This window comes from Diplotaxodon limnothrissa, linkage group LG12, assembly GCF_057381915.1.
Source record: "Diplotaxodon limnothrissa isolate DT_005_m linkage group LG12, D_limnothrissa_male_GT1.1, whole genome shotgun sequence".
NCBI lineage: Eukaryota > Metazoa > Chordata > Actinopteri > Cichliformes > Cichlidae > Diplotaxodon > Diplotaxodon limnothrissa.
This window is the reverse complement of record NC_140607.1, coordinates 7,446,985-7,474,279: the sequence shown is the minus strand read 5'-3', so window position 1 is coordinate 7,474,279 and position 27,295 is coordinate 7,446,985. Positions and strand designations below refer to the sequence as shown.

The 27,295-nt window shown below is 43.2% G+C and overlaps 1 protein-coding gene across 2 annotated transcripts in view; it reads right to left on the bottom strand.

Moving 5' to 3' along the window:
* The window catches only part of cux2b (cut-like homeobox 2b), a 98,215-nt gene that overhangs the window by 3,448 nt on the left and 67,472 nt on the right, over positions 1 to 27,295 (bottom strand). Inside the window, exons 4-17 of one of the 2 annotated variants that reach the window (XM_085367078.1) lie at positions 24,043 to 24,121; positions 14,165 to 14,356; positions 13,855 to 14,014; positions 12,518 to 12,597; positions 12,111 to 12,177; positions 9,540 to 9,588; positions 8,702 to 8,806; positions 5,870 to 6,061; positions 5,705 to 5,763; positions 5,564 to 5,612; positions 4,968 to 5,067; positions 3,994 to 4,623; positions 1,989 to 2,087; positions 966 to 1,804 (exon numbers count right to left, since the gene is read on the bottom strand). In XM_085367078.1, the coding sequence (XP_085223204.1) occupies positions 966 to 1,804; positions 1,989 to 2,087; positions 3,994 to 4,623; positions 4,968 to 5,067; positions 5,564 to 5,612; positions 5,705 to 5,763; positions 5,870 to 6,061; positions 8,702 to 8,806; positions 9,540 to 9,588; positions 12,111 to 12,177; positions 12,518 to 12,597; positions 13,855 to 14,014; positions 14,165 to 14,356; positions 24,043 to 24,121 (2,700 nt within the window). The remainder of the gene's footprint in view (positions 1 to 965; positions 1,805 to 1,988; positions 2,088 to 3,993; positions 4,624 to 4,967; positions 5,068 to 5,563; positions 5,613 to 5,704; positions 5,764 to 5,869; positions 6,062 to 8,701; positions 8,807 to 9,539; positions 9,589 to 12,110; positions 12,178 to 12,517; positions 12,598 to 13,854; positions 14,015 to 14,164; positions 14,357 to 24,042; positions 24,122 to 27,295) is intronic. The other variant, XM_085367079.1, reaches the window with a different exon arrangement.

The following is a 27,295-nucleotide window of genomic DNA, read 5'->3' as shown; positions in this document are numbered from 1 at the left end:
AACACCTGGGTGAAGGAAAACGAACACGTTCCGCTCAGCAAAGAGTTGTTGAAAAGATGACTTTGGCTGAAAAGTGAAAGAACGTTCCAGCAACAGATCCAAACTCAGAACCTTTCAGCTATGCAGCAGTAAAAACCAGACTGAGATTATAATGTTATTCATTTAAGGAACACCCGATAAAAATTAATTAATTAATAAAAAATAGCCGTATTTCCCTCAGGTTCACACCACAAAAGTCCCACAAGCACATTGCACCACAAATGTAACTCTGAAAGAGATGAGCTGCTCAGATGCCCTCCCAAACCACTGTGACAGCTAGGGAGAATAATATGGTATGGTAAAACTTGCGGGCAGCCTCTAAAAGGTTTTTCAAGGGCACGAATGACAACTCAACCAAACGCAAGCCTCTCAGCTAAAAATGTTGATGGTTAAGAAAGAGATGTGAGAAACTAGGATTCAAAGGAAGAGCAGCAAAGCAGAATCTATTGCTGTCTGACATGTGGGGGAAAGCACCTGAAGGCTTTTTAGGACAATGTTGTATGCAGAAAGTAATAAAAAGGCAAACTTTTAACCGTTTTTTTACAGGGCATATAATGTCAAGACTTCACATCATTATGTCAAGTTTGCTGCAAGAAATTCTAAAGAGCGGGCTAAAATTCTTTCACAGCGACGTCAAATACCAGCGCCGTATTATGCAAAGCTCTGAGCTGCAGATACGGCTACTAAAGTGTCGGGACCTGTTATTAGGTTTAAAAGGAGTCCATTACTTTTCCACATGGATGAGTTTCATGTTCTTTTTTTAACATAATTAAAATGTGTTTTATGTTTACTGAGATCACCTCAGTCTAATATTTCACATGCTCTGAAAATCTGAAAAGTTTAAACTAAATATCATTTTTCTTCTTTTGTATTTGCAGGCTGTTTCATTTGCAGTATGCGTTTAATGTGAAAGGCCAACATCTGACCTTTTCACCAAAGATCCTCTGACAGATGCCATTCTTTGCCAGCTTCTCCTTCACCTGCCGAGTCAGCTCGATGGTGTCCACCTCCCGGTACATGTACATCTCATACTGCTCTGGTGTCAGCGGGGGCACGGTGGGCTTCAGTGCACGGGGGATATATGCTGGATAATAGGAAAGGCGTCCCGGGCCGGGTCCTGGGGACTCCCCGCTTACCGAGGTATCTGATTCCACCTTCACCTCCACCGGCCGGCTCAGGCCCAGCTCGTCCTCGGCAGCAGAGGCCTCCTCACTGTTGGGGAGACCCTCGCCGTTCTCCAGACGCAGCCACGGCCGGGGTAAGGTGGAGGGCCCGGAGGAGGAGGAAGACAAGGAAGGGGAGACCGAGCTGAAGGGCCGAGAGCTGCTTCCGCCGCCGAGCACCATAGATCCCCGCTCCTGAGACCAGTGCTGATCGAAGTAGGTGCCCGCTTCGCCGATTTCTGATTTTACTTTGCGGATGATGTTCTGGACGAAAGCGGCAGGGGAGAGGACGCTGAGGGGTGTCTGGGGGCTGCTCACGGGGTTGGCTGTGCACACTGTAATGCAGCCCCCTTCCTCTTGCTTGATGGAGATGGGTAAAGGCAGGCCCCTGGAGCGCTCGGGGGGCCCCAGACGTTCCACCTGAACTCCTGAGCTAGCAGTCGAAGCCCTGCCGCACACTTCCATCTCCATCAGGGCCTGCTGCTGAGCTTCCATCTCCCTCCTGGCCTGTTCGAGGATGCTCTTTATGGTGTCGTCAGAGCTGCTGCCAGGCCCGTTACTGCTTCTGCCTGATGAGCTGTTTAGAGATGACTTGACATCACCTAAACAAGAAAAACACACACGCTGACACTGACGCACACTCAAAGCACCTTTCCTTTCTAATCTAGATGCATTCAAGTACTGATCAAAATATATAATAGAACTCATTGTGCATAGAAAAAAACCAAAAACAAACAATCAATAGGGCTTTTAACTATGACTTATGACTCGAAGCTTCATCCTCACCCCTCTGGGACTGGATCTCCTTCTTAGCCTGCTCCAGGATATTCCTAATGGCGTCGTCTGACCCAGTTTCAGGAGTTCGGATGCGTGGAGTGATGCTCCCTGCCACAGAGGGTAACAGAAAGAGATGGAGATAGAGAGAGAGGGAGGAGAGAGGAGGGGGTGAGTGGGATGGTTGATCAGAGAGCAGTTCCAAGGCTTTGCTTTTGACTGGTAGATCAATGGCTGCCTTTGAGCGCGTGCTGTCTGAGGTTGCAGTATACGGGAAGCTCAACTTTCAAAAGCTGTGAATCTAGGGAGAAAACAAAGTTTAAAAGTAACACTATAAACATGGCAGAGGAAACCGTGATGAAGTCAAGGATGAGGGCCAAGTAGATTTAAATGTAGAAGGTTTAAATGTGCACAGGTCCAGGAGCTAAGCCACCAATACATCTGCTTTAAAAACCTCTGCGTACATAGTAGCACAGAACTGATGAAGCTTTTCAGTCATATATTGTATACGAATGCTCATAACAAACATCAGCCATCAAGTTTCAAATAACGAGGTCAGAATATCCAGTTGTGTGAAGCCTTCAGACAGTTTTTTCTACTTCTGCCTCTCATTGATGTCAGTGAGAGAATATTTGCCTAATATGGTCATCACAGGTACACAGCTCTGCTTGCCACTAAGCCCAAACAACATGTCTTTCAAAGATTTTGATTGGAAACAGCAACCAATCAGAAGACAGCTGGCTTAAAGGGAAGGGGAAGCTAAATAAGGATTATTTTGAATTATACAAAGTTAGTCTAGGAATAAAAACAGGGACGTGCAAATTAGTGCAATAGGTCCCCGCTAAGCATTCTGAAATGCACTTTGTCTAAAAACTTATTTTATGAAGAATATTTCTGGATACCATTTGTAGTCTGCTTGCAGTGCATGTTCAAGCTTTGGCTGCATGCAAGTAAACAGTCTGTATGGAGAGCCAAAGAGGAATGGCTGTACCAAAATGCCTTTAATAACCACAGTTATCTGATGATGATTTCACTTTTTATTAGCTTCCCCCCCATTTATCTGCATTCAAAAACAATGAACAGAGCACAGAACAGAAGTCTTAGCACACATATCCGCTGGCTGCCGGCAGTCAGCAGACTAGCCTAATGGTTTCCAGACTGGTACTTCTTTAATTAATTTGATTATTTCATCGTTACTGTAAAATATGACCTTCATTGTGCTTCATCTATCGTCATGTATCAGTGCAGTGGATGAAAATCACTGTCACTTCTAACGTTTGATCTGCAAGCCAGCGGTCTTCAAATTATGCTTAAAACAAACTTAAATTGCCAAACTTTCTGACGCTATGTCAGCTGTTGTTATGTGCTGTAATGGTATTGTGTATTGCACTTTATACATCTGTGTGTTGCAGCACGGTTTTCATTTAGTCCGTGTCCTGTCACGGTGTCACGGCTGAGCAGCCGATGTGCTTCAGATGCGAACCCAAATGCAGACACAGGAGAACAGAGCTTGAATTCAAACAAAAAGCGAGCCTTTATTTGGCTGATGGCTGATGGAAACATGAAAACTATGATAAACAATGACTTGAATGACAGACTATGATTTACTATAATGTGGATAACAGACGATGAAACGCTGAACACAGGAAGACTGAGGACTTAAATACACACATGAGGTGATCAGGGGAGGTGGAAACACATGAGGACACAGCTGACTAGAATTAAACATAATGAAAACACAGGGGAGAGTAAAACTAACCACATGAACACACACACAACTTCACAATAAAACAGGAAACTAGACATGACAACACTAAGCTTACAGACCTAAAACACATGATAAACTAGGCAAGAATCCAAACATGGAAACCAAGGAAACAATAAATAATGGCTGCCTTTAACCTAAGCTAGACAGGAATAACACATGATCACAAAGATAACATGAGAAGAATACAAAAATAAACTCAGAGCGATGGGTCAGAGACCCAGGCTGTGACACACAGTAGTTAGCACTCACCTCTCTGTCGGACCTGGATGGTTCTGAGTGCCAGAATGTTCTGTTCATCAGACAGAAACTGCTTCATCTTAATAAAAGGTTCTTTGCCTTTCACAGTCAGCTTCCTCCAGGGTTTGGGTCTTGCCAGGATCTCGCTGACCGAACCCTGGGACAGGCCCAGCACATAGTGGCCAAACACTCGCTGGCCAATATTATGCTTTAGCAGCTGCTCCTTCACCTGGAAGGCAATCTCCGCCGTGTCCACTTGGTCATCGTCTCCTGCAGTCGAGCTGCCGCTTTCTGACTGGTCGCTGGGCAAGCCGGCATCAACGCTGCCCGCCCCCACAGGCCCTTGTGAGGCTGACATAAGCGCGACTTTGGCTGCATAGAGGGCGGTAGGGAAAGCCATGAGGCCATCCTTTTTAAAGTGTGGAGATAACAGCTGTTTGTGCAGGATGTGGTCTCCTGACAGCCGGTCCCTGGAGCACGGCGACACTGAGAAAGGCCGGGGGAGATCATGGCTGGAGGAGGAGCGGTCCAGGGTGGGGGGACCGGGGCTGGGGGAGGCACGACTGTCCACCTGAGAGGAGGATGAGTGGGATCCGGGCGGCCTGCCTATCTCCCTGCCTGCATCCTCAGAATGGTCATCATCTGGTGACAGAAAAGCCATCTCACTCAGGACACATGGGATGTGTACAGCTACATGGCTTTAACAATGAAGACCTAACTATTATTCAGCTTATAAAAGATATTTCCTGAATTAAATCGCTTACTTTATACCCTTGCAAATCCAGACTACATTATGCAAACTCAGTTTAAGCACAGAGATTTAAATGTGGAAGTAATCAACTATAGAATCAGCTGCCCAGTGAGTGCCAAACAAACAGGCAGTATTTGGTAGATGACAAAACTCAACACCTTTTAGAAACTAACAATCTCTTAGTACTAGTTTTCTTTTAACTTTATAGGCTAAAAAAAAGAGACATTTATTTTACCATTGCTGTGTAGTATTCGGGTCTTATCCACCAGGTACTTGTGAGATGGAAGAAAGGCCTCTTTATCCAGCAAAAGAGCCTCTGCAGCCTTAGCAGAATCCTACACACACACCCACACACACACCCACACACACACCCACACACAAAAGCTGTTAATTCTAGATTAATCAATTGTAGTGGCTGCCGATATCCTTATATTGGATATAATGGATGATGGACCAGTGATGCATTCAATTGCACTGCTGTAGTTTTATTCTCTGGCACTAAGGCTACGTCCACACTAGCTTTAGATTTGAAAATGGCGTTTTTGTCTGAAAACGCTCCGTGTCCACACTAGCGTTTTCAATCGTTTTCACAGAGTTGTGTGTCCACATTGAAACGGCCGAAAACGCTTACGTTCCAGTACTGCGCATGCGTGAAACGTAAGAAGATTCGACCTGCTTCATTTCTGTCTGCCGCTTATTTACTTTCCCGCTCTCTGAAACGTCACGGCAAAATGTTGAGGAAAAGCACCGAGTTTTTTTAAATGGACTAACAATGAGGTGGAGTTGTTGCTGTGAGTAACACAAAAGTACAAAGTGCAGGAACATGCGTACCTGGGATGAGCTGCCATTGGCTGAAGCCAGCTTCATTACCTTTAGGATACTACGGCGAAAACCAAAAGAAGCACAGTCATATATTTAGATGTACATTAACATTACTATGAATTACTGACACGTTCGATATCAATCAACCACCTGAGTTCAGTTTTAATCTCTTCATAGTCCATCTGGGATTGCAGTTTAGCTTCTAATCTCTGAAACAAAAACACAGAAGGATAATATTTTCCTCTGAATTAATAAGAGATTCTGCGGACGGAGGACTCTTCCCCACATTTCCCATCATGTTTCCCAGCCACTCACCTCTATAGCTTCTGTCTTATAGGCTACCTGGCGCTCCAGCTCTAGAATCTGATTGGCTGAGGTTTCTTGAACTTCCTGCAGTGTGAACTGCAGCCGCTGAATGTTTTCGAGAAGGCGGAGGATTTCACGGTCTTTAGCCAGCAAGGCAGCCTCCAGCTGGGAGGGCAACACCTCTCCCTTCTCGTTCTTCTCCTGACAGGGTGACAGGAAGATGTGACAAAAGGTGTGAGAGTGAGGGAGAGGAAAAAAGTGATAAAGGGAGTGAGGGCAGCCTGTGAATCACAACCTCTGCTGTGGTAATGAAAGGTGAGAGAATATGACTTCTGCAAAGATGATGAGGTTGCAATTAATAACATATTCTAATTCATCTCAGAGACTGATAAAAGACAACATTCAATATTTCTACACCAATTAAAAAGCCCTCTGGCAGGGATTTCATAATTTCATAATCTGGTGATCTGTACAGAACAAAACGTCAAACGTGGTTTGAACATTTTAAAAAGGTATGTGTACATAATACGTTTTTAAGGTGCTCTAATATCTAGTTAATGACCACTTTGTTAAGTACGCCTGGTCAACTGTTTGTTAATACAAATGAATTAATCAATTAATAACATTGCAGCAGCTCAGTGCATTTAGACATTTGGGCATGGTCAAGATGACCTGCTGAAGTCCAAACTGACCATCAGCCTGGGGAGGAAACATGATTTAAGTGACTTTGACCATGACATCGTTGTTGGTGCCAGACGGGCTGGTCTGAGTATTTCAGAATGACGCTCTACTGGTAATTTTTCTACACAACTAACTTTAGGGTCATTCTCTGTAAACCCTAGAGAGTGGCAGTGGGTGAATATGCTTTATTGATGTCACAGGAGAATGTCCAGACTGCTTCAAGATGATAAGGCAGCAACAGTAACTCAAATAACCACTTGTTACAACCAATGCAGAAGAGAATGTCGAACTTGAAGAAGTTAACAGAAGATTGAAAACAACATTGCCTAATCTGACCAGTCTCAAGTTAGATGCGATATTTGGATGGTAGGGTCAGAATTTGGCACGAACACCATGAAAGCAAGGGTGGACCATGCTGCCTTGTATCATTGGTTTAGGTTGGTGCTGGTGGTGTTGGTGTGGGAGACATTTCTGATGGCTGCTTCCAGCAGAATGAAACACCATTGCCCAAACTTAAAATCACCTCAAACTGCTTTCTTGAAAACAACAATGAGTTATCTGCGCTCAGAAGTCACCAGATCTCAGTCCAATAGAGCACCTTTGGGATCTGGTGGAATGAGAGATTCACATCATAGATCTATGATGTGAATCTCTCAGCAGCAACTGTGTGATTCGTTGTCAATATGGACCAAAGTCTCTGATGAATGTTTCCAGTGCCTTGTTGAATCTCTGCCATGAAGAATAAAGGTGTACTGATGTGTGTGTGTTTATCTAGCTGTTGTGTTACATGTTATGGTATAAACTGTAAAAAAAAAAAAAATGGAATTAACAAATTTGTGATTATTTTATTAGTAGTAGTATTACATCAACATTATTTGATTGATGTGCTAACATGTGAACTGAAAATGGTGTCAAACATAAGACCCACAGGCAAAAATCCAGCCATTGCAGGCTTTGCAGAGTGAAACAATTGGACAAAACACATGGAGTTACTTTTAGACTTTTCACTGTATTTTTCACCAGAAATGTTACATGTGGTACTAACTTATTCTTATGAAGGCATTTATGGCTGTTTGTTATCTTTTCTAAGTTGCAATTTTGAGGGCGGGGCTCTGGGGAGTCTAATCCATGTCCGATAGTGTTCCTTTGTTTGTTTTTTTAAATCCAGGTATGCTGGTAGTGTGTTTGGGATCATTCATCACTCCATGAGTTTCAGTTCAGTAGTCCAGTTCTAGTGTAATTTAGCTAACCTCAGCCTTTTCTCCTGGTTTGCGTTCCTCAAACGGGCTTCTTGACAGCCATCCTTCCACTGAGACCGTTTCTGTTGACGCTTCAGTGAACAATCGGCTAAAAGGCCAAGTGTATCTCTGAGGTCTTGTGTCAGACTTTGCTGGATTTGTTCCTATTTCTGAAGGACATCACTTTCAGACACCATTCATCTGTTGTAGATTTTTTGTTGTAGGTTTTTTAGACCAACTAGTACTTTTATTCTGCACCCATTTCCTCTATTTGCTAAGGACACACTGCCCAGCATGCTCAGATATGCCAGGCTTTCGACTAATAGCTGTAAAATTTGTAAATCACCTTGTTTTAATGGATTCAACTTAAGAAATGAGAACATGTGAGTGTGGCTGCTAGTAACAACGTGTCTAAAGATAAAACTTAAAATGGATTTTTTGCTGAGCTGTGTATTTTATGATATATAAACACGATAGCTTGAAAATATTTGAATGAAATCTAATCACATCTATATCACATTTGACCTCTGCTCTCTCGTTTCCACGTGTGCCTTTCTTTCAAGTTGACCCAAAAATCTGTTCCATCTTTAAACAAAGTCACGTGAAAAGAAAGAGAACGAGCTTAACAGTTAGAGCCTAATATTATATTAGAAACTGAAGTTATTCATGTCCAGTTATTTACAAATCAATACCTATTATCCACTATCTACTCCTACATAATGTTTTTATACAATACTATTCAATACTATGGTCAGGTACAAGGACTGGATTGAAAATGAATGAAAATAAAGTAAAATATCTCAAAATGATACCTGCAGTTGACTAATAAATTATTTGTGGCCATTAAAAAAACAAAAACAAAAGAAAAAAATAATAATAAGAAAAATAAAGTATTTTACACCCAACATGTAACAGTTCTTACCCTGCTAGTGCCCTTTGCTGGATGGCAGCTCCCTGCGGTGACGCTGTGGCCACTGGATAGCTGTTCCTTTAGCCTTTCCACTTCCCTCTGAGCCATTTCCGCTCTCTGCGCACAGACACGGCATCACAGCGTTACAGTTTTCATACACCGGCCACATCAATTGGCTAATGAGTTGATCACAGCAAGAGCACACTAACATAGTAAATCAAAAAAAAAAAAAAAAAAAAAAAAAAAAGGCGCCCTCGCTCAGAAAATTTAGCAAAAACCTGAGCAGGGGCCCAAGGAGGTGAGTGCAGCCACTGGTTTATTCTGCTGCGAGGGGTGTTTAGTCAGCCCACTTTATTCCCCAAACTGTTTACCTGCTCTGTCACACCCGGCCTGCTAATTAATGATTCATTTTGAGAACATTTATCTGGGAGCGGTTGGCAGAGAGCAGCAGCAGCAGAGAGAGGGAGAGAACGAGAGCGAGGGAGAAAATCAGAGCAGAGAAGAGGGAAGCAGAAGAAAAGAAGTATCACCAGGACAGGAAGCAATCAAGGCAATGAGATAACTAAGAACCCCGGCGTTCGGCACTCCGGCATCAATCGCGCTCGGCAGTCTCCTGTTCTCTGCTGAGTGGAGCCGTGCTGCCGTAGCACGCCCACCGACCGGGCTTCGGGTTTACATTCACTAATCACACTCTCAGGGCACAGGAGGCAGAAGGGGGGAGGAAGAGGAGAGGGTTGGGGGGGGCACAGGGCGGAGGGTGCCTAATTAAAGCCGAGGCTTGATTACAGGAGTGATTACCTTAATGAAGGAGCATCTCAATCAGAGGAGTGCACAGGAAGACCGAACTCACCTGGTTTGCTTTCTCAAGACTCGCCATGATGCCGTCGACCTCCTCCGCCCTGCAGCACATGCACATCCAGACAGAGAAGGTTTACTGGCGACATATTTTCAGTTTCAAATAAACAAAACAACAAAACCAACTGCTATTACACATTCTGCTGCACACGAAAAAAAAGCTGTAGCGTGACAGTCATATTTCAGGAAAGCTATGGCCCTATAACCAAATACTGACCAACAACAGGAAATGCATAATAGAGTTTTGCAGAGTTTTGTTTCACACATATACTTTATACTCAAAACGACGTTCTAACATTTACTACACATAAATCATTATGCACAGAATATTTGGGGAAAAAAACTGTTCAACACACTAGAGGCTAAAAGTCCCTAATGAACTGGCAATTGAGTTTTATCACTGTCTGTATTCTGGCATTTCAGTACCTCAAATTAGAAACTCAGCTGGGATTTTGGAAAAAGTGAGTTTAAATTCCCACCCCCTACAGCTAATATGTTACCAAGCATTAAAAAAAACTATCAATTATAATTTGAGAGACATATTTTCAAAGCAAAGTCCACAATAACAAAAAATTAACTCCCGAACTGTTTATTCCCTCAAAATCATGGAAATATTCTCAATATAATGGATTTTTTTTAATCCACCAGGTGTAACCGGTGTCTATGTAAACCCAGGTCATTAATAATCCTAGATACCCCAAGAACAGTTCTGATGGCACAACGTCAGCGGCCGAGCGAGCGGATGCATACACGAATTGTGTTTTTTTCCCCTCAGAACTCTTGAGGCTGAACTTCCAGCCTCCATACATCTAACAATCAGAGAAGTCTAATTTAAACAGAAGCTCAGCAGGATCATTCATGAGGTGTGTTTGAAGTTCAACAGTTTCATTTTGCACACATGGGATCAGATTTTCAAAAGGTAGATAAGGATGAATTAACGAGAACGCTGTGATTGATTTAAATATGCACATAGGTTTCTCAAGTTTCGGGACACAGCAGTCCTTTTTAACCAAAGGAAATAAAACTGTTCAAAGAACACATCAGACTTTTAAAATCCTTATTAAACTAACTATATTCAGCCAAACCCTCATTATCTTTCATGTTTGCGCCTATCTGCTCCATTGTCTCACATCAAAAGCTGTGATTACCTGAAAAATTATTAATCCAATGGGATCACAAGAACGCACAAATACAATCTTTCAATACTTGTGCATAAGACATTAAGATAAATGAACTTGACAATTTTGAGAGAACAGCTGCTCTCTCTCTCCTATGTGGTGCACACTTCTGCAAAGTTTAGAGGAGCTAGACTTGTGGCTTGAGCGTGCAGGAGGCAGGACACATGGCATCCATGCACTACTAATAAATGCACCAGGAGATAAGCTGCTCTATTCACTCATCAACACGATGTGGCTTTGCAAGAGAATCAAGCTGGTGCAGGTATGAATGCAAATGTCTGATTGGACATCTACATTCTCACATGCACTTCTGTCAGGTATGTATGAGCAAAGTTCAGGAATGCAATGCATGCGTGAACGTGGCTGTAGTGCAGCTATCTGTCAGATGATGCCTCCGACCAATCCCGTTCTTGCAGTTGGTGCAGCCCCAGTTTTAAAGGGTCATGGGCATGCCCAATAAGGCCTGTATAGATGGCGTCCTCCTGACAGAAAACACTAACAGGTGTCAGTTCTACGTTTAATGAACTTGTGCACTACGGAAAATGTTTTGTATTGATTACCTGTTCAGCTACTCAAGCCGAGGCAGACAAATTGTTTTTCTTATCAGCACCGAGGAAACAGTCAGTGAGACTAATAGAGGCCCGGCCCGGCGCTCAGACGCTTGGGGTCAGGGCGGGATAGCTGCAGCTTGAGCTGCGGAGTCGCTGCTGCTACTGTCGGCCTTGAGGAATGCGACCGGGGCAACACGCACACACAGTATGACAAACTACATGACAGAGATGCTCTTTCACATCGCAGCTCTTTGCAAAAAGGTAAGGCCAAACTGAAAATGTGTCCAATCCGACAAAATGGATGGCAGCGGGTCTGGAGACATCAGTTCAATTGCGCCAAGGATTAAGCCTGGGAGAAAATCCATTAGCAGCGGCTGACTGTGCTCTAGAGCACAACCCAAACAAAGGAGTGTTTACTTTGAATGTCTATCGACATCCTTCATACAAGCTCAGATTCATTTCAGCCGTGTGGTGGATACATTGCGCTCAAAGACCAGGACAAGGTAGAGTGTTTTCTGAAGCAATCTTTAAATGAAGCAATTCTTCTTGAGGGCTGTCAAGGCCCAGCTGCCAGTGAAAGCAAACACAGACCTCTCTCATCGACCTGCATTAGTGGCTGAGTCACTCTCACTCTCTGCTTTTACAATGGCATTCCTCAGCTCTACACTGGACGTGAGTTTATGTAGGTAAAATAAGAGCGGCTTGAGCACTCGAAATGCTACGGTGATGCTGGCGTGCAGCCGTCACGACTGTGGGAGGGAGCGGGGAAAAACCTCTGAAATTTGGAAATGTGTGCCAAAGTAAACAGAAAACGTGAGATGAGAGGCAGACTCTTACTTGTTCGTCATCTCCTGGTTGTATTTACACCGCAGCTCCAGCAGCTCTGTCTGTGCAGTGTTCAAAGCTGATGAGAAACACACAGGGGGGAGTCAGAAATTCATGTTAAAAGAAGAAAAAAAAGACACATGAACTTTTACCTTAAAGCTACATTGTACAGGTCCAATTTCAGGATGGATCAATATCCATTCCAGATTCAAAACACAGCTTGTTATAAGTTAACAGCTGACAACTTACACTGACAAGATATATCAACTTCTCATTTTTATTTATGTAAACACGAGCACCAATCGGGGAGCAGTGTTGCAGCAGGGGGCACCATACTGCAATTAGACAAGCAATGGTTCTTTAATGGGTTGATATTAAATCTAACAGCTACAGCACATGCCAGTGTTTAAACCACTTACATGAATGCAGAACTTTAATCTTCTCCTCGGCCTCTGATAGTCTGTCAGCCATGCTAACATCAGCGCTCTCCTCCTCCTCCCTGAGAAAAGAAACTCTTGTCAGTTCCTGCCTACATCATGGCCATACGTTAATGCGCACTTTTAATGTTAATCAAAACCAAGTAGAGCAAAGGGAAAATGCTTTAAATTACTGAAATGCTGACGTGTTTTGGGCCACATTTGATGCATGTAGATAAAGCCTGGCCACATTCTTTTGCCCGTTTTACTGCGTTGTTTGTTTTTGCCCACTAAAAAAAGTTTTCCAGTATACAGGGTAGTCCATCCCAATCTGGAAACACTGCTAGTGTACTACCAGGCTTTTCTTCTGTTCACTATCCATTTCACTATGCAGCATGCTAACATGATACCCTTAGAGCAACTAATTTTTCAAACTTTCAGATAAAGAATGAGCAGCTGCCTTAAAAAGTTCAGATGCAGTCAGCTGCCTCCCATTACCGCCATGCTAGAGCTGCTTGTGCTAATTTTAAAATATGTTAGCAAGGTACACAAAATGTTCCGCTGTGTGCTGCAGGAGTGGACCCAAACATTTTCATGTATTCCCAACATCTGAGGAACTGAAGACCCAGTATATAACTTTTAGTTCTGACGGTAATATCCCCACCATAAAAGAAAAATCCCTGTGTAATTTTACCATCTGTTTGCTTCTCTCCCACTCGCTGGGCTCACATACACTATATTTTTATACAGCCAAATTTACATTATTTGTATGTAAGGTGTATGAACATATTTTTATGTTTCTGCAGCATTATGTGGTGAAAACACAGCCATTAGAGTCATTTTTTAAACCGCAAATGGCTTCACATAAGTCACAGAAATGACTGTGTAGTGATATTGTCTACATTCATGTTTAAAATTATCACCCAGAGACAATGTTAGAAGGCACAGAAGCCAAAATGGATTTGTTAGCAGTCAACAGTCTTGCCTCAAAAACAGCAAAAAGAATAGACTGGTTCATTTCTGGAAGTACTAGAAATACTTTGGGGTAAAAGTCTGACAAATCAAATATGTGGAGCTACCTGTGAAAAAGGGATGGGAGCTAAAAAGGTGTATTTCAGACAGGGTGAGAAAAGGTGCAGCTGTGTAAGATGGAAGTATTCAAGCAGATTCCCAAAATAACAAACCTCTACATGAGAATAATAAAGTCAGTTTAAAGTCAGCATGAGCTGGAAAATATAATATAATCTTCAATTACATATTTCTTTAAGAATTACAAACCATCGTGTGCACAGGTTATAACGACAATTTATTATTTTTATAAATTAAAAACTAGCTCTCACCCGCCATCATTAGCACGATCCCGGTGGTTCTGCTGTGGGGAGTCTGGGGCCCCAGGAGCCGGGGTGCTGTTTGGGGTCATCAGGGAGGCTGGAGGGCTGGATTCTGGGGCCTCTTTATTCACTGCTGTGTCTGAGATTGCCTGATCGTCCTCTGCGGGCTCTGTGTAAATGAAGAGCCATGAGTTGGTAAAGTGAGGGCTCAGAAATAAAACACGACAGTTTATTTATTTAACGATGTTGCTTGTACACACTTCCTCCGATACTCAGATATATTTCAACACCAGGTGTATTTTAATGAAGCTTCGTATACCTGCAGACACGTACTGCAGCAGCCGCTTAATGTAGATGATTTGAGGCTGACCTGTCTTTTCAAGGCACTCCAGGTGTTTCTTCCAGTGCCCACTGATCTCTCGTACCAGGGCCTCGCTGTCTGGGGCTGAACTCTGAAGCTGCTGCAGTCTTTCCTCCAGGGAATGTGAGGCCTCCAGCACAGGAGCGGGATCTGTGGAAACACGCGCAAACAAATCTGTGCAGGAAGAACAACTGAGATTCACATGATACCCATACACTTCTACTTTTCAAAAAAGGCAAAATAGCTGTTTAACTGTGTGCACTGTCTGTGAAGCACATTACAGAGTTTTCTGCTTCGCACTTTCAACAGAAGCAGGCTATTCCGCTGAGACTTGTTTCCAAAGAGTGACTCTCAGACTTTCCCCACTCAGCCGCCTTTGAAAATTTCACAGCCTGGACCTAATGACACAAGTGCTGTTCCGACCCTTCACATGTTCAAAAATCTAATCTAATGAGTCCTCTCACATGCTGATGAATGGCAAAGACGACAAAAAAAAAGAGAGAGATTACAATGAATATGTGACAGAGACTTAAGTCCCATGTATACACCTAGGCAAAGTGTAGAAAAACTCTGCTCCTGAAAAGGAGGTTAAAAAAAAAGCGGGATTCTTTAGCACAACAGAGGAGCTGTTTTGCAATGCATGCGCGGCAGCACCAGGCCCATGGGGCCAACTAGGAGGCTGTTTCTCAGCTAACAAGTCTCCTCTGTATCATTTGATCATTTAAATTATTATGCCAGGAATTCTCAGGAGGCAGCTCGGCACTCCACATCACAGGGCTGTTTTTAATCTTCCCCTTCCCTTTTTTCCCCTCCCAAAAAGTTCAACAGCTCAGAGAGAGAGAGCTGCTCCTGTTGTGTACCTGCCTGCCGAACACCAAAGGAGGTGACTTCTAGTGCCAAAGCACAGAGAAGGAAGCTCAGGGGAGCTCCTTGACAAGTGGGGGGGGGGGGGGGGGGCAAGAGCCACGCGCACACATTCACACTCACACTCACCCACACACACACACACACATGCAGATGCACAGACACACCGCAGCCCTTCAAAACTCTAAAAGAGGAGGAAAATCGCTGCTTTGCTGCACAAACTTTTCTCCCACAGCTTTCATCCACTCATCTTAGACTTCTGTGTGGAACCCAATTGGATCCCTTCTTCAGTATGGGCACTGACTGAAGTGACTTTTCATAAGAAGTTGGAGCCACAGACGTTTAAACTTTGCCAGATGCCACCGAGAGAATGCAAACTCTGAACCAGCAGGCCACGAAATAATAAACGCTCATCAAAGAGCCGAAAACTTCTGCAACGTGCAATTTGTTGAAATCCTGCTCGAACATTGCAGCTCGCCATATCTGCATTTTCATCAGACAAACATTTTGGGCCATTTAATTGATTGAGCTATTTTTCCCAGGACCGTTTACAGTCAAACATTGTCTGCATTCATTGTTACACCAACTGTAGAGATATTGCATCAGTCACGAGGGACATCACTATTAAGAGCACAGCTCTTCTAAGACAAACAGGATGACTTAAAGCACTGCTATTCCATCGACCCACTGTCACAGAAATCACTTTATCAGCCTCTTTCCCATATATCCTTTCAACTTTTAATGATCAAAGGACAGAGATTATAGTAAGGGATCTTTCACGCATGGACAAGCCAGGATTATCAATCAGTGGCAGGGGAGTAAAGTAAAGTCAAATTTAAAGTGAAGGGATATAACTTAAGTCTGTATACAAAATTAACCCCCATCAAAGTAGAGCAGAGAGGATATTCTCGAAGGGGCTCGGATCTACAGTTACTCAAGGAGAGTCCAGTAAGACTGCGGCTAACTTTGGAAAATAGAGCTACTAATTGATGGAGGTTCTTCTTAGAGCAGCTCTGGTCCTAAATCCACCATTAAAAAACTGGAATTGGAGAGGAATTCAACACTAACCTTAAAGTTCACAATCCCGCCAATCAAGAAATATAATGCAGCTGATGAGGCATTATGTACTTTGTGCGAGTCACACCAGAGTCTGCCCAAATAAATGCTTCCATTTAATTCATCCCTTATCTTAATTATGGATGATTGGATGTGCGCTCTCAGGTCGTGGTAAGTGACTGGGCAACGACGGGTCGTTTCAGCTAATAAATCACAGGACATTTAATGCATCGTTTTCTCTGGTTAATATAGGTCCATGTGTGCAACCACTGAAATCGCAGCCACTGAACAGAGTGAGATTTTATTCCTCTTCTAAATAAGGGAGGCTGGTAATAATATGTCGGCCTGTCTGACTTCTTGTGTTTCTTGATCCAGTCAACCCCTTTTTTAGTTAACATCAAGACATTTTTAAAAAGAGTTTTGTAAATTTCATTATATGCAAACTGTCAAAACAGTAAGAACAGCAGAAACTTCCAGGTATCAAAAACTGCAGTTCCTCAAATGACAACTTCAGGTTTGCCCCAAAAGTAAGTCACTCCACATCAACTACCATGTTAAAATACCCAACTTTACAAGTGAAATATACATAATATTGTGTTAGTCTCCAAGTAGATGACAGATGCACCAGGGTGAATTATTTATGCATTCATTATTTAAACTTCTAAAAATATTATTTATGGCTAAAAGGCCATTTTTGAGTGACAGATGGCAGCTGCTAGACATCTGTCTGGCATGACCTGAAGTCCCTGGACTTGGTCTCTCATCGTCTGTGCTGTTGATGCCTTTTGGAGCATTTTCAAGTGCAATTTTAAATTTTAGTTTTAAATATCACTGACTGGCTATGAGCTTAACTGCACGATTAGCCAATTTTGGTGTGTGAAATGACAGAATTTTTTATATGCCAAACAAAAATTTGGCATCCACCCATAAAGGCTATGAATGCGACTTGCTGAACGCCTCCATCTCATCCACATGTGGTAACTTCTGACTCGGAAAAACAATAAAACATAAGGGGGAAGTTCCAGCCCATTCTCACTCCCGAGGCGTAACATCCCGACAATTTGTCACATCCCGCGGTGTTCCTGAGGAACGCGAAAGGTGACCTTCCCTGTTGTTATGCTATGCGCCGAGTTATGGGTGAAATCCAGTAGAATGATAATGGTATACACGTGGTAATACACGCTCCAGCCATGTATTCCAGCCCTAACCCTAACCATAACCTTATCCCTAACCTTAACCAGCACTTTAATGACGTTAAATAGTGTTTTCCAAAGCGATTTAAGTAAAATGAATGAACATGTGTAGATTGATTCCAAACGGTTCTCGTGTTTTCTAATTTTTCCGATCTCGTCATTTAGGGACGTGATGGGTGTCCGCAAGCGTAATATGTTGACGATTTGTCACCTAGCGCAACATATTACGCTTTGGGATTGAGAACGTGTTGGGAAGTTCACAGTGAATACATCCATCTTTTATATACAGTCTGTGGTAAAGGCCATATTCTAAACCCTGAACAGGTCAGGTGCTCTGCAAAACTTAGATATAAGTATGAAAAAAACAACAGGTTAGCATAAAATACTGTTTCACACTGATGTCGCCACATTATTGATGATGTTGTACATGGTTTCTTTCTTAATCGTCCGCATCCATGAGAAGTTGCCACTAATCGTTAACTGTATGTGAGAAAACTGGAAGTAGAGAAGATGCATGGGCATGCTGCAGATTTTCATTCTGGCTGTCTCGCTCATCTTGCTGTGTGTGCATCCTTAATTAGAAATTACAATGTAATTAATACCAACATAAGAGAAGGCCAAACTACATAAACAATACCCATTTGATTAATGTAACCCCAACTGATCCTCAACAAAAGGTTAGCGTGACTTTTTAAAGTTTTCACGCCACCTCACTTGCTATGTTGATATTGAGTTTCATCACTTTAGCTGAGCGATAATGAGGTTACCACCCTGTAGCTCCTTGCTTGTGGTCACTGTGCTGCTGTTTCTGTGTGGTTACACATCTCAAAGCAGCTACTCTGTGTCTGGGTGAGCCTTCGGTCCAGCAGTCAGAGCCTGGCTCGGCGGATGGCGTGTGACACCGGGGGGGAGGTGGAGGGTGCACAGGTTCAGGCTGCGCGTCTAGGTGGGTGGGGGTGGACGAGCGTGGCGTGCGCCAAGACAAGCAGGTGTGTCGGGGCGGTCCGTCTTGGCCCTGTCAGCGATACACCATCATTAGGCGGTGTGGGCGCAGTAGGGTGCACCATTATGTCTCCCTGGGCCCTGTGTAATTACGCTCTGACATAATTAACCCAGCAAGCCCATTAGCCAAGCATTGGCTGGCTGAAGAGAGAGAGAAAAAAAAAAGAAGCTATAATTATTTGTTGTGCGCATGTTAATGAGGCCAGCTGTGTTCCCATCATACAACACGAACAAATTAATTTACAAGGCTGTGCTCCAAGGTTTTTTCTTTTCATTCAAAACAGTCTTGTTTTTTTTTTCCCTCTGAGTGGACTTCAAGGTCCATAAACATGCTCTGACGCTGCTGCAACAAACAGCAAGACTGCTGTAATATTGTTGTCAAGGATTAAAACTAGGTTGACAGAACACTAAAGCTTCGCTCTCACCTTCGCACACAATGCATCGTGACATAAGATGTATCGAATAAAACGGTTCCTCTTTCCCGCAACCAGTCAAGGATTAGTTTTGATTAGAAGAGACACAAACCACTTGCAGCAAATTCAGAAACATAACTTTGTTCCTTTTGTGGCGTATTTTAAACCAACGAGCATTTGATATTCAGATTGCAAACCCAAGTCTCGCTTTACCTTGATGTGGCAGGAGTGAGAAAACGCTAAAATAAAAAATAAATAATGAAAAAAATAATGAAAAAAGATAGAAGGTGGAATGAAAAAATATGATTGTGGGAAGCGGAGGCTTTTGTGTGCACGAACAAAACAAAGCTGAAAGAGAAACTTTTTAACCTGTTCTTTTTCATTGCCGTTGTGCGTCTTTGTTTGACAGACTGAAGGACGAAGAAGGAATGACATCAATACCGAGACATTTTAAAGCTCAGAACAAAGACCGGGGCTTTGGAACAAAGAGTAGAGCTAGACAGCATTTAAAATTAACACGAGATGCTGCAGTGAAAAAAAAGATGTGCCAATAACATCCAAACCAAACTTCACTGGAAATGTGACAATGATAAAACCACCTACCTCCCAGTCTTGTTTTATTAGACTTGTAAGACAAATCACAATGATATAACCTCATCAAATATACCGGCCTATTGTTTAAAAAATTTTTTGAATACTTTGGTTAGACACGCACGCACACACATGCATTCCTACACACATGCACACAAACACACACACGCTGCTGTCTTTTAAGAGCACACTCTCCTGGTCCCTCTGGGGTCTCTTACTCCACAGGGATCAGTTGGAGAGGCCCCGGCTCTTTTATGAACATAATGCATTATTAAGCACCTCAAACATCTCCTGGGCCTTTGTTTATTACTGCTCTTATTAATCACTTGTGCATAATCTCGTCCCGCCCAGAGAGCTTTCATTTTTCCATCAGCTTTTATATGCCCTTATTTTCCAACAGGACTGCCACAAATGCACAAGGCACTTCTCCTTCACTCTCCTCCTGACTGTAGGTACTCAGCTGCACAATTACAATAAAGCCAGCTCGCCGTGCCTTGCAGGCCTCTCTTGCTGGTGCTCGCATTTGTATATGGGAGGTTGAAGAAGGACAACTATTCTTTATGCATCTGAACGACTCTGAATTACTAAGGTCAGCGTGCTGCATTCAGATAATCTCATAGCCGAGGGAAAAATCTGATGCGAATATGTGAGGCACTTACAAGCATCTCTTAACACAAGACGACGCGCGCCTTAATGTGGCAAAAAAGCTGCTTGTGCCTGGGCTCTCGTCTGCAGTGCTCGCGGTCACCACTAGCAAGCGCTGTTGTCATAACATTTCCACATAAATAGACACACACATCAGACACGCCGTAGGCCCCAACACAGACACACATACACACTTAGAGGGGTGTATTCAGATCAGAATCTTCAGAAAGTCTCAGTGAGCTCCCCGCTCAGATAAAAGGCGATGTGTTCTAAAGGAGAGGGGGAGCGGGGTGGATCCTGAGGGATGAGTGTGTGAACTACGAGGAGGAAAGGAAGAGCAAACACCTGGAGCGTCAGTCTCAGGGCTACGCCCCTGGCGACAGGGCCTCCTTGCTCTCACAGAGGTGGCAACAAACGCACACGTTCAAATGCCACTCGAACAGGCACGCACGCGCACTCGCACACTCCAGGAGAGAAGGCGAGGAAGAAGACAGAGACGAAGTCGGGAGCATCTCTGGGAAACCGATGAATTCAGGCAGAAGCTGCCACTGTTTTTCAGCATTCAGTGATCAGGAGGTGTTTATGTGCGCTGATCAAAACCATGTGGAGGTGATATAAACATTGTTAGGGAAACACTGTTAACAGGCCTCTTTCAAGCCCCAGACTGGGTAGGCGTTACACTGCACAGCATGGGGAGATGTCACAGGCAAATCAAAATATAGAACGCTAATGAAACACTCCAGCGGATTGACATCTCGGCTTAGGGGCCTCATGAAAGGAGATGAAAAAAATCACTTCAATCACTCGCATCAAAAAGTTATTTCTGCTCTGAGTTTACTGTTGCAATCTGAACAGGAGCGTTAACAAACCGCAGCATTATCACGCTGGAATCTCGCAACTGTAATGGATACAGCTTTTTGGAGCCGATAGCGTGCGTGGCAAAGTGAATAACTGATATGTGACCACATGTTAATAATATCCATATACAACAGGTCACTTATTGAGCCTCTGCACCGTGGGCCCCTCCCCCCTTCTTTCCTTGTTCTCCTCTTGCATTCATTAACTCCGCTGTCGGCCCGCTCTGATTGGACCACAGGCTTGGTGCCGGCGCACACTGAGCGTGCACACACACACACTGAAGGAGAGGCACTTTCAAATAAAATAATAGGAGGGGAAAAACGTCCTGCAATGAATAGTAATAACTGCATTAAGATTAACGAGCACGGCGTGTAAAGAATAATTGCATCTGTCAAAAGATTAAAAATACATGAGCTGTAGCGTTTGTTGGGGGAATGGTGGGAAAGCTCACTGTTGTGTTTGAGGGGCAGAGAGAAATGAAGTGGGGCCACAGCCAAATGACTGTCCTCCGGTGTACCTGGAGTCATCCATTCTAGCGAGAGGTGGGCGGGGAGGGGTGTGTGGGGTGGAGGGGTGACCTTGGACACAAGCAGCAAGATGTACAGTGACAAACACGCACAGGATACTGTAGGCCCTTCTCACAGATGGCAGATATTGCAAGGCCCAAAAACATAAGCACTCAGTGCTCTGACTGATTTGGCTGCTGTGATCAAACCACACCATGTGACAGTGAGTAGGCAACTGCAGAGTGAGACATTCTAGCAGACAGACATGGAGACCCTGGCCACATCATTACAGGATAATGTAATATTTTATGAGTGGCAAGTGGAGCAAAAAAATAAGTTATTTAATTCTCCTTTAAAAAGCCTGTTTATTCAGTGTAACCTAACTTCCTTTGGTCACAGTTACAATTTACAGATGCCCTATAAATGTGTCAGATGTTACTGAGAACAGTTATGTGACTGTGCCTGTTAAAAATGTAGCTGTGCAGAATGGGAAGACAGCGAGCTGGAGCATCCAGACAACTTTAAGAGCTTAATTTTAAAGGGAAAGTTCAAATTTGGTTCGGGTACAGTCTTGTCACTTTGTTCAACTGTTAAACTTAGAGGTAAGAGGCTGTCCTCACAAAGACAGCCAAATAAAAACATGGCTCTGTGTGCATGTATGGCGCTACTCACAGACCAGGCAATAACAAAAGGCAATACATCTAAATATGAAAACGGGTCATCCAAATGGCATCAACCATGGCAAGGTTATTGTGGTGAATAACAGACAAACAGATGAGCATACAGAGCTTTCCTGAATTGATATTTGACAGATACTTCACAATTGTTTATTTTTTAAATAGTATTATTTTTCACGAGTGCTCTTCTCATTTTGCCCCAATTAGTACCTTGATTGCTAGTCACAATTTACCTACAAGTTAAAAAACACAAAGCTGTGACACCATGAGTGCAGTGGGTAGCACGGTGACTGTCACTGTGGTAAAAAAGTGCAGACAGCCGTGTAGAGAGTGATGCTTTTGAGATTGTAAAAAAGCAGGACCTTTAATGAATACTGAGGAGGCTACACCTTTATTTGAGAGTAATGTAGTAATACTAGTAGTACATATAGCATGTAATCCAAATTCTGAAAATTCTTCTTACAAATTACTTTTAAGTTTAGTTTTTCTGTCAGCTTCATTCTGTAATTTTGTCACCGCTGCTCAGCTGAGTAAAAAAATCAATGTTGCACTAAACGTAAGGTTATCATTACGCTGTTATTACAGTTTTCATTGAGTAGTTATAACCGTATTAAGTCATGCTCCCGTGGAGTTACAAGCAATGACTGCCTCATGGTGTTCAGTACCATAGCTAACTCCCTGACCTTTGCGGAGTGCTGAGAGTGAAAACAACTCGCTTCACTCTGTATGAGTCGCAGTGCTACAGTGAAACAGACTCCCTTTGTAAATGTAAGGTCAAATGGAGGTAGGAGGCTGGCTGCGCTACGTCACCTGATGTAACCTGATACAGGAATGTCTACTCCTGCATACTCGATATAATGACCACAGGCGGGGTGAATAAATACACTCGATATAAAGAAACACGGATAGAAAAAAGATAGTCGTTACCCTGCAAACAAATGCTTTTTCTTAACAGCAGGTGTTGGATGACAGCAGCCTTTGATTTTTGTTTTTTTTTGTTTTTAATTTATCAGTCTTTGTTCTTGAACATAACATAACTCTTAGTTGACTCTATTTGCTACTTGAGAGAGTTTTTTGACAATATATATCTCACAAGACCCTCCTAGGCTTGAATTAAGGCCTCGATATAAAAGGTATAGGTCAGAAAATCAAACTGAATACATCTTCAAAGAAAACTATCTTTATCAAGGAAATAACTCCATTCAAAGTGTGTGAGAGTGTATGTGTGTGGGTGTGTGCATGTGTGTGGTGGTGCAATATCAAGCAGGGGACTTCAAGGAAAAATGGAGACCTTTAAAAGTCAGTTGCCGCCGTCGCTATTTCTCTGACGCAGACTTTTATCTTGTATTCATTGAATCTGTAAACAGCATTCTCTACTCCTGCCACAAGTGTTTCTCTGATCTAGACTGAGATTGGGCTGCGTTTTGCTGCCGTCTCCTGCAACACAGAGCAATACAGTACATGTGCCCTGCGTGGCATTGAAATAACAACTAAATAAACACGCAATATGTCTTTCCTCTGCTCTTACTTACTGTCTTTCCCCCCTTTTTCCCCCCATTGGCCTCATCAGACCCGCGTCCCGCACAGAGCCAGACTTCAGTTGGGATTTTAATTGGCCCTCCACAATCAACAGCAAAGCTCCTCAAGGATGTGTTCGCTCCTCAGCCAGGCTACACTCAAGGACCAGTGCTGGGTTTTGAAGTGGCCTCACGCAGAGTTTTGGAAACCGCTCTGAGAGCGTAGACTTTGAAAAACAGATAAGAGCCACAGGCTATAGGGTTTTATGCATCTTGTATCATATACTGTTCCACCATATCTATCTATGGTAAGAAAATTACTTTTTTTCTTCACATATGCATGATATGTCTCTGCGTGTATACTTAGAGGCCTGGTCCAGTGATAGGGAATTGATCTCTGGGGAGGGATCTTGGAAGGGAGAGACATAATTCTAGGAGTAACGCCGGTGTTTATGCTGCTGCCACTGCTGTTGTTTGTGAAGATGCACATCTCAGGTCTTAGTGGGAGACTCACCTGGGGCCTCGATAAGCTGTTTGTAGATTCCCAGGAACGCAGACTCTGCCTCCTTACTGCGCTTGTTCAGAGCAACCACCTGCAGGGGAGAAGATGCCATTAAGGAAAACACGGACTGATAGGATCCTGGCACACGACTAACTCACAATGCACAGAATATTTGCACTGCAGGCATTAAATTGACGCTTTTACACAGAGCAGAAAGCATGCAAACTCTCCTATTGCTCGCAATAAATGAATGGTAGCGAGAGCAAAGGTCAGCCTCACAGCATCCTGCCGATAAATCAAACATTTCTGCTTGTCTTTTATATGTGCATACCGGAAAAATGCTGCGTGGCTTCTACTGTACATAATCTGCGACAACTAGAGAAACAAGGTATAAACTATGACCATGTCCTTGCTGTGTCACTGCCAAGATGCTACATGTTGCGAGGTGACATTTGGCCTGTTAAATGTAGGTGCTGGTGTGTGCGAGGAGACTTGCCAGTGGCCTCCATCACCAGCAGCACTCAGCACCTGCTATCCTTGGCGCTGCGGGTGATGCAAACCAATTAACGATTCATTAGGAGGGACAAAGAAAGTGAATTAGCTACCACCTGGCCCCATGGAGAGGGCACCTGCACTAGTGGGTATGTGGGTTACTCTGCTCCCAGCTCCCGCTAAGACCTCAGGCCTGTTTTCGTAAGTCAGAATCTGCCTCTCCATGTCCTCATGCAACAGTAAATCAGATCAGGCTTGTTCAAATGGCCCCCCACTCCAAAAGCAGATAGAATTCAAATTATTGTCATCTATTGTCCGTGTCATTTCTGTCACTGTTGATTACAGACTTGAATTGGCTCAATGGGACTCTACAACAGTGGGTCAAGTGTGCAGTATGGCTAAGCCCCTCCTCATCAGTACGGCTGCACTCGAAGGAAAAAAAAGAAAAGAAAAAACATTCATTTTGCAAAGGCAGAAAACACTTATGAGAATGGTGGCAATGTGTTGGGGGCGGTTTAGTGGGGTTATAAATAAGGTGTGTGGAAAACAGCGAGGGACGCAGAGCCTTTGATTTACTGGAAATGGCTGGTGTCTTCCCCAGGGAGGCATAACGACAGCATCATGTTTAAAGAAATATCATAAAGATCAGGCAAATCCCCCCATCACTCCCACTTGGAGCAGCTCCGAGGAGTTCATGGAAAATGGAAAAGGCTGGAGCCCAATCAATACAGATGCAATAGTCTGCCGCTCTCAGTCAGCTGCCTGCTACACTATGCTGTTCTGTTTCACTCAGCTCTACCCATATTTAACCCTCCCACCACCCTCCATTTGCCCCCATCCTCCCCCAGTCACCCGTCTCCCCTGTCCCTTTGGAACATGACATTAATGTTGGCATGTTGGTGCACAAACAGTGAAAATGCGTGAAGCTCAATGGCACCATAAATAACGTTCCGGCTTTATCTTTTGCTTATGAGTACATCAACAACTGAGCTGCTTCAGCTGAGGCGGGCTTTATTCCCAATGATGAGACACTGTTTTTATGCTTGCTTCCCGAGGAGGAGCAGTTTGGTGACCCAGAGCTTGTTTTTGAGGCAGTAACTAAAAAGTCTCCTTCTCCTCTCTTCAGCGTGACAATGAGCAAACCAACAACACCACTCTGTGACACCAAGACAAACTATCACCAACCTGAGCTTACACCTCATCTACATGGCCACTACAGCAGGGTGGCTGATCCCACAGCTAGTCATCAACTTTTCACTGACAGTCTGCTGGCTGGCGTGCCTTCCTCAAAGCATATACATCAAATGAGACTCCCAACTGCATATGTAAAAAGCCCGAGCTCCTTGTGAAGGCACCAGCCAAGGCTCCATCTTCCAGGGTCTGCTGGCCCTCCATCATCCTTTAATGAGAGAACACGAAGATTACCTTCACAATCACACCATTAACCTGCCTACAGACGCTAGCAAAGACATCAATCACACGCCCGTCTGATGCCTTCTCAAGTTAGTGTCCGCTCTGCGTAAAGACACCCCCACACAAATCTACCTTTCCTCAAAGCACTTTGAGGTGTTGTGCATAATCACAGAGTCATCCTCAGGACCACGATAATCCACCTCCAGTCAAGCACGTGGGCTTTTCGAGCCACAAGTCTAACTGATATGAGCATATGGAGCTGGTGCACAGGGACCAGCATTTGTATGATACCCCTGGGATCACAAGTACCTCAGCCGATCAGTGTTTATGATGACATCACAAAGATCCAGTGCCAGCTTTAGTTCACAGTCTGCTACTACAGTATTATTACATTGACTAATCTTTGATGACACTAAAATGTGGAATTGCTTCTTGCATTTGCATTGTTATACCATGAAAACACAGGTGAGCTAGGCAAATATTACCAGAAAAACCTGTCCAAGACTATCCTGAACTCCTGGATAGCGACAAACACACCAGTATTATGGATAACTTGCTATGTTTAGGAATGCATTAGGACATTTGAGAAAGGTTAGAAGTATAAACATGAATAATACAGCTAAGTTTCTGCTTTGTTAGCTAACCCAAACTTTTTCTAGCATCCTTTAAATGTAGAGATAAATTTTATTTGACTCAAAATTATGTTTCAGTCAAATATCTGTGTTTATGCTGCTGATTTAACTTTGCTTTGTCACTTACTAACGTGCAATTTCATTGTTACCCAAGTTTTAGCTTAGATATTAAACTGCCAGATATGTCACCAACGTAATATGTAACTAAAAATCCTGCTTTGTTAAATAAAAAAATATATTTTGCTCATACACTTTAAATATCCATATGAATCACATTCTTTTCAACTTAAATTTACAGTAAAACCCTCTTAATACTATGGTTTTTCACACCAGGACATAAACCAAATCTTACAATTATTTATATGCAAACTCACTTGAACAACAGCTCATTTGACATTACACCACATCATTGTTTATATAATAAAAAGTAAGCCAACATGCAGAAGCAGATTGTGGAAAAACTACAGAACCATTATTTAGTAGCTTGTAGAATCACCTTTAGCAGAAATAACTTGAAGAAATGGTTGTTGATCGATGGTCATGACAATTTGCATATTAATCAAAAAGCTGACCTCACAGCCCATTGTTCATCAGTGGTGCTAGTTTCAATCATTATGCAAATGTACTGTTTATAAGATTGGGGAAACCTGCAATCAGCTGAGATTTGGATGAGTGACGAAACGTTTCCTCCACTGAAAACGCCACATCCAGATGAACAGAATCAACTT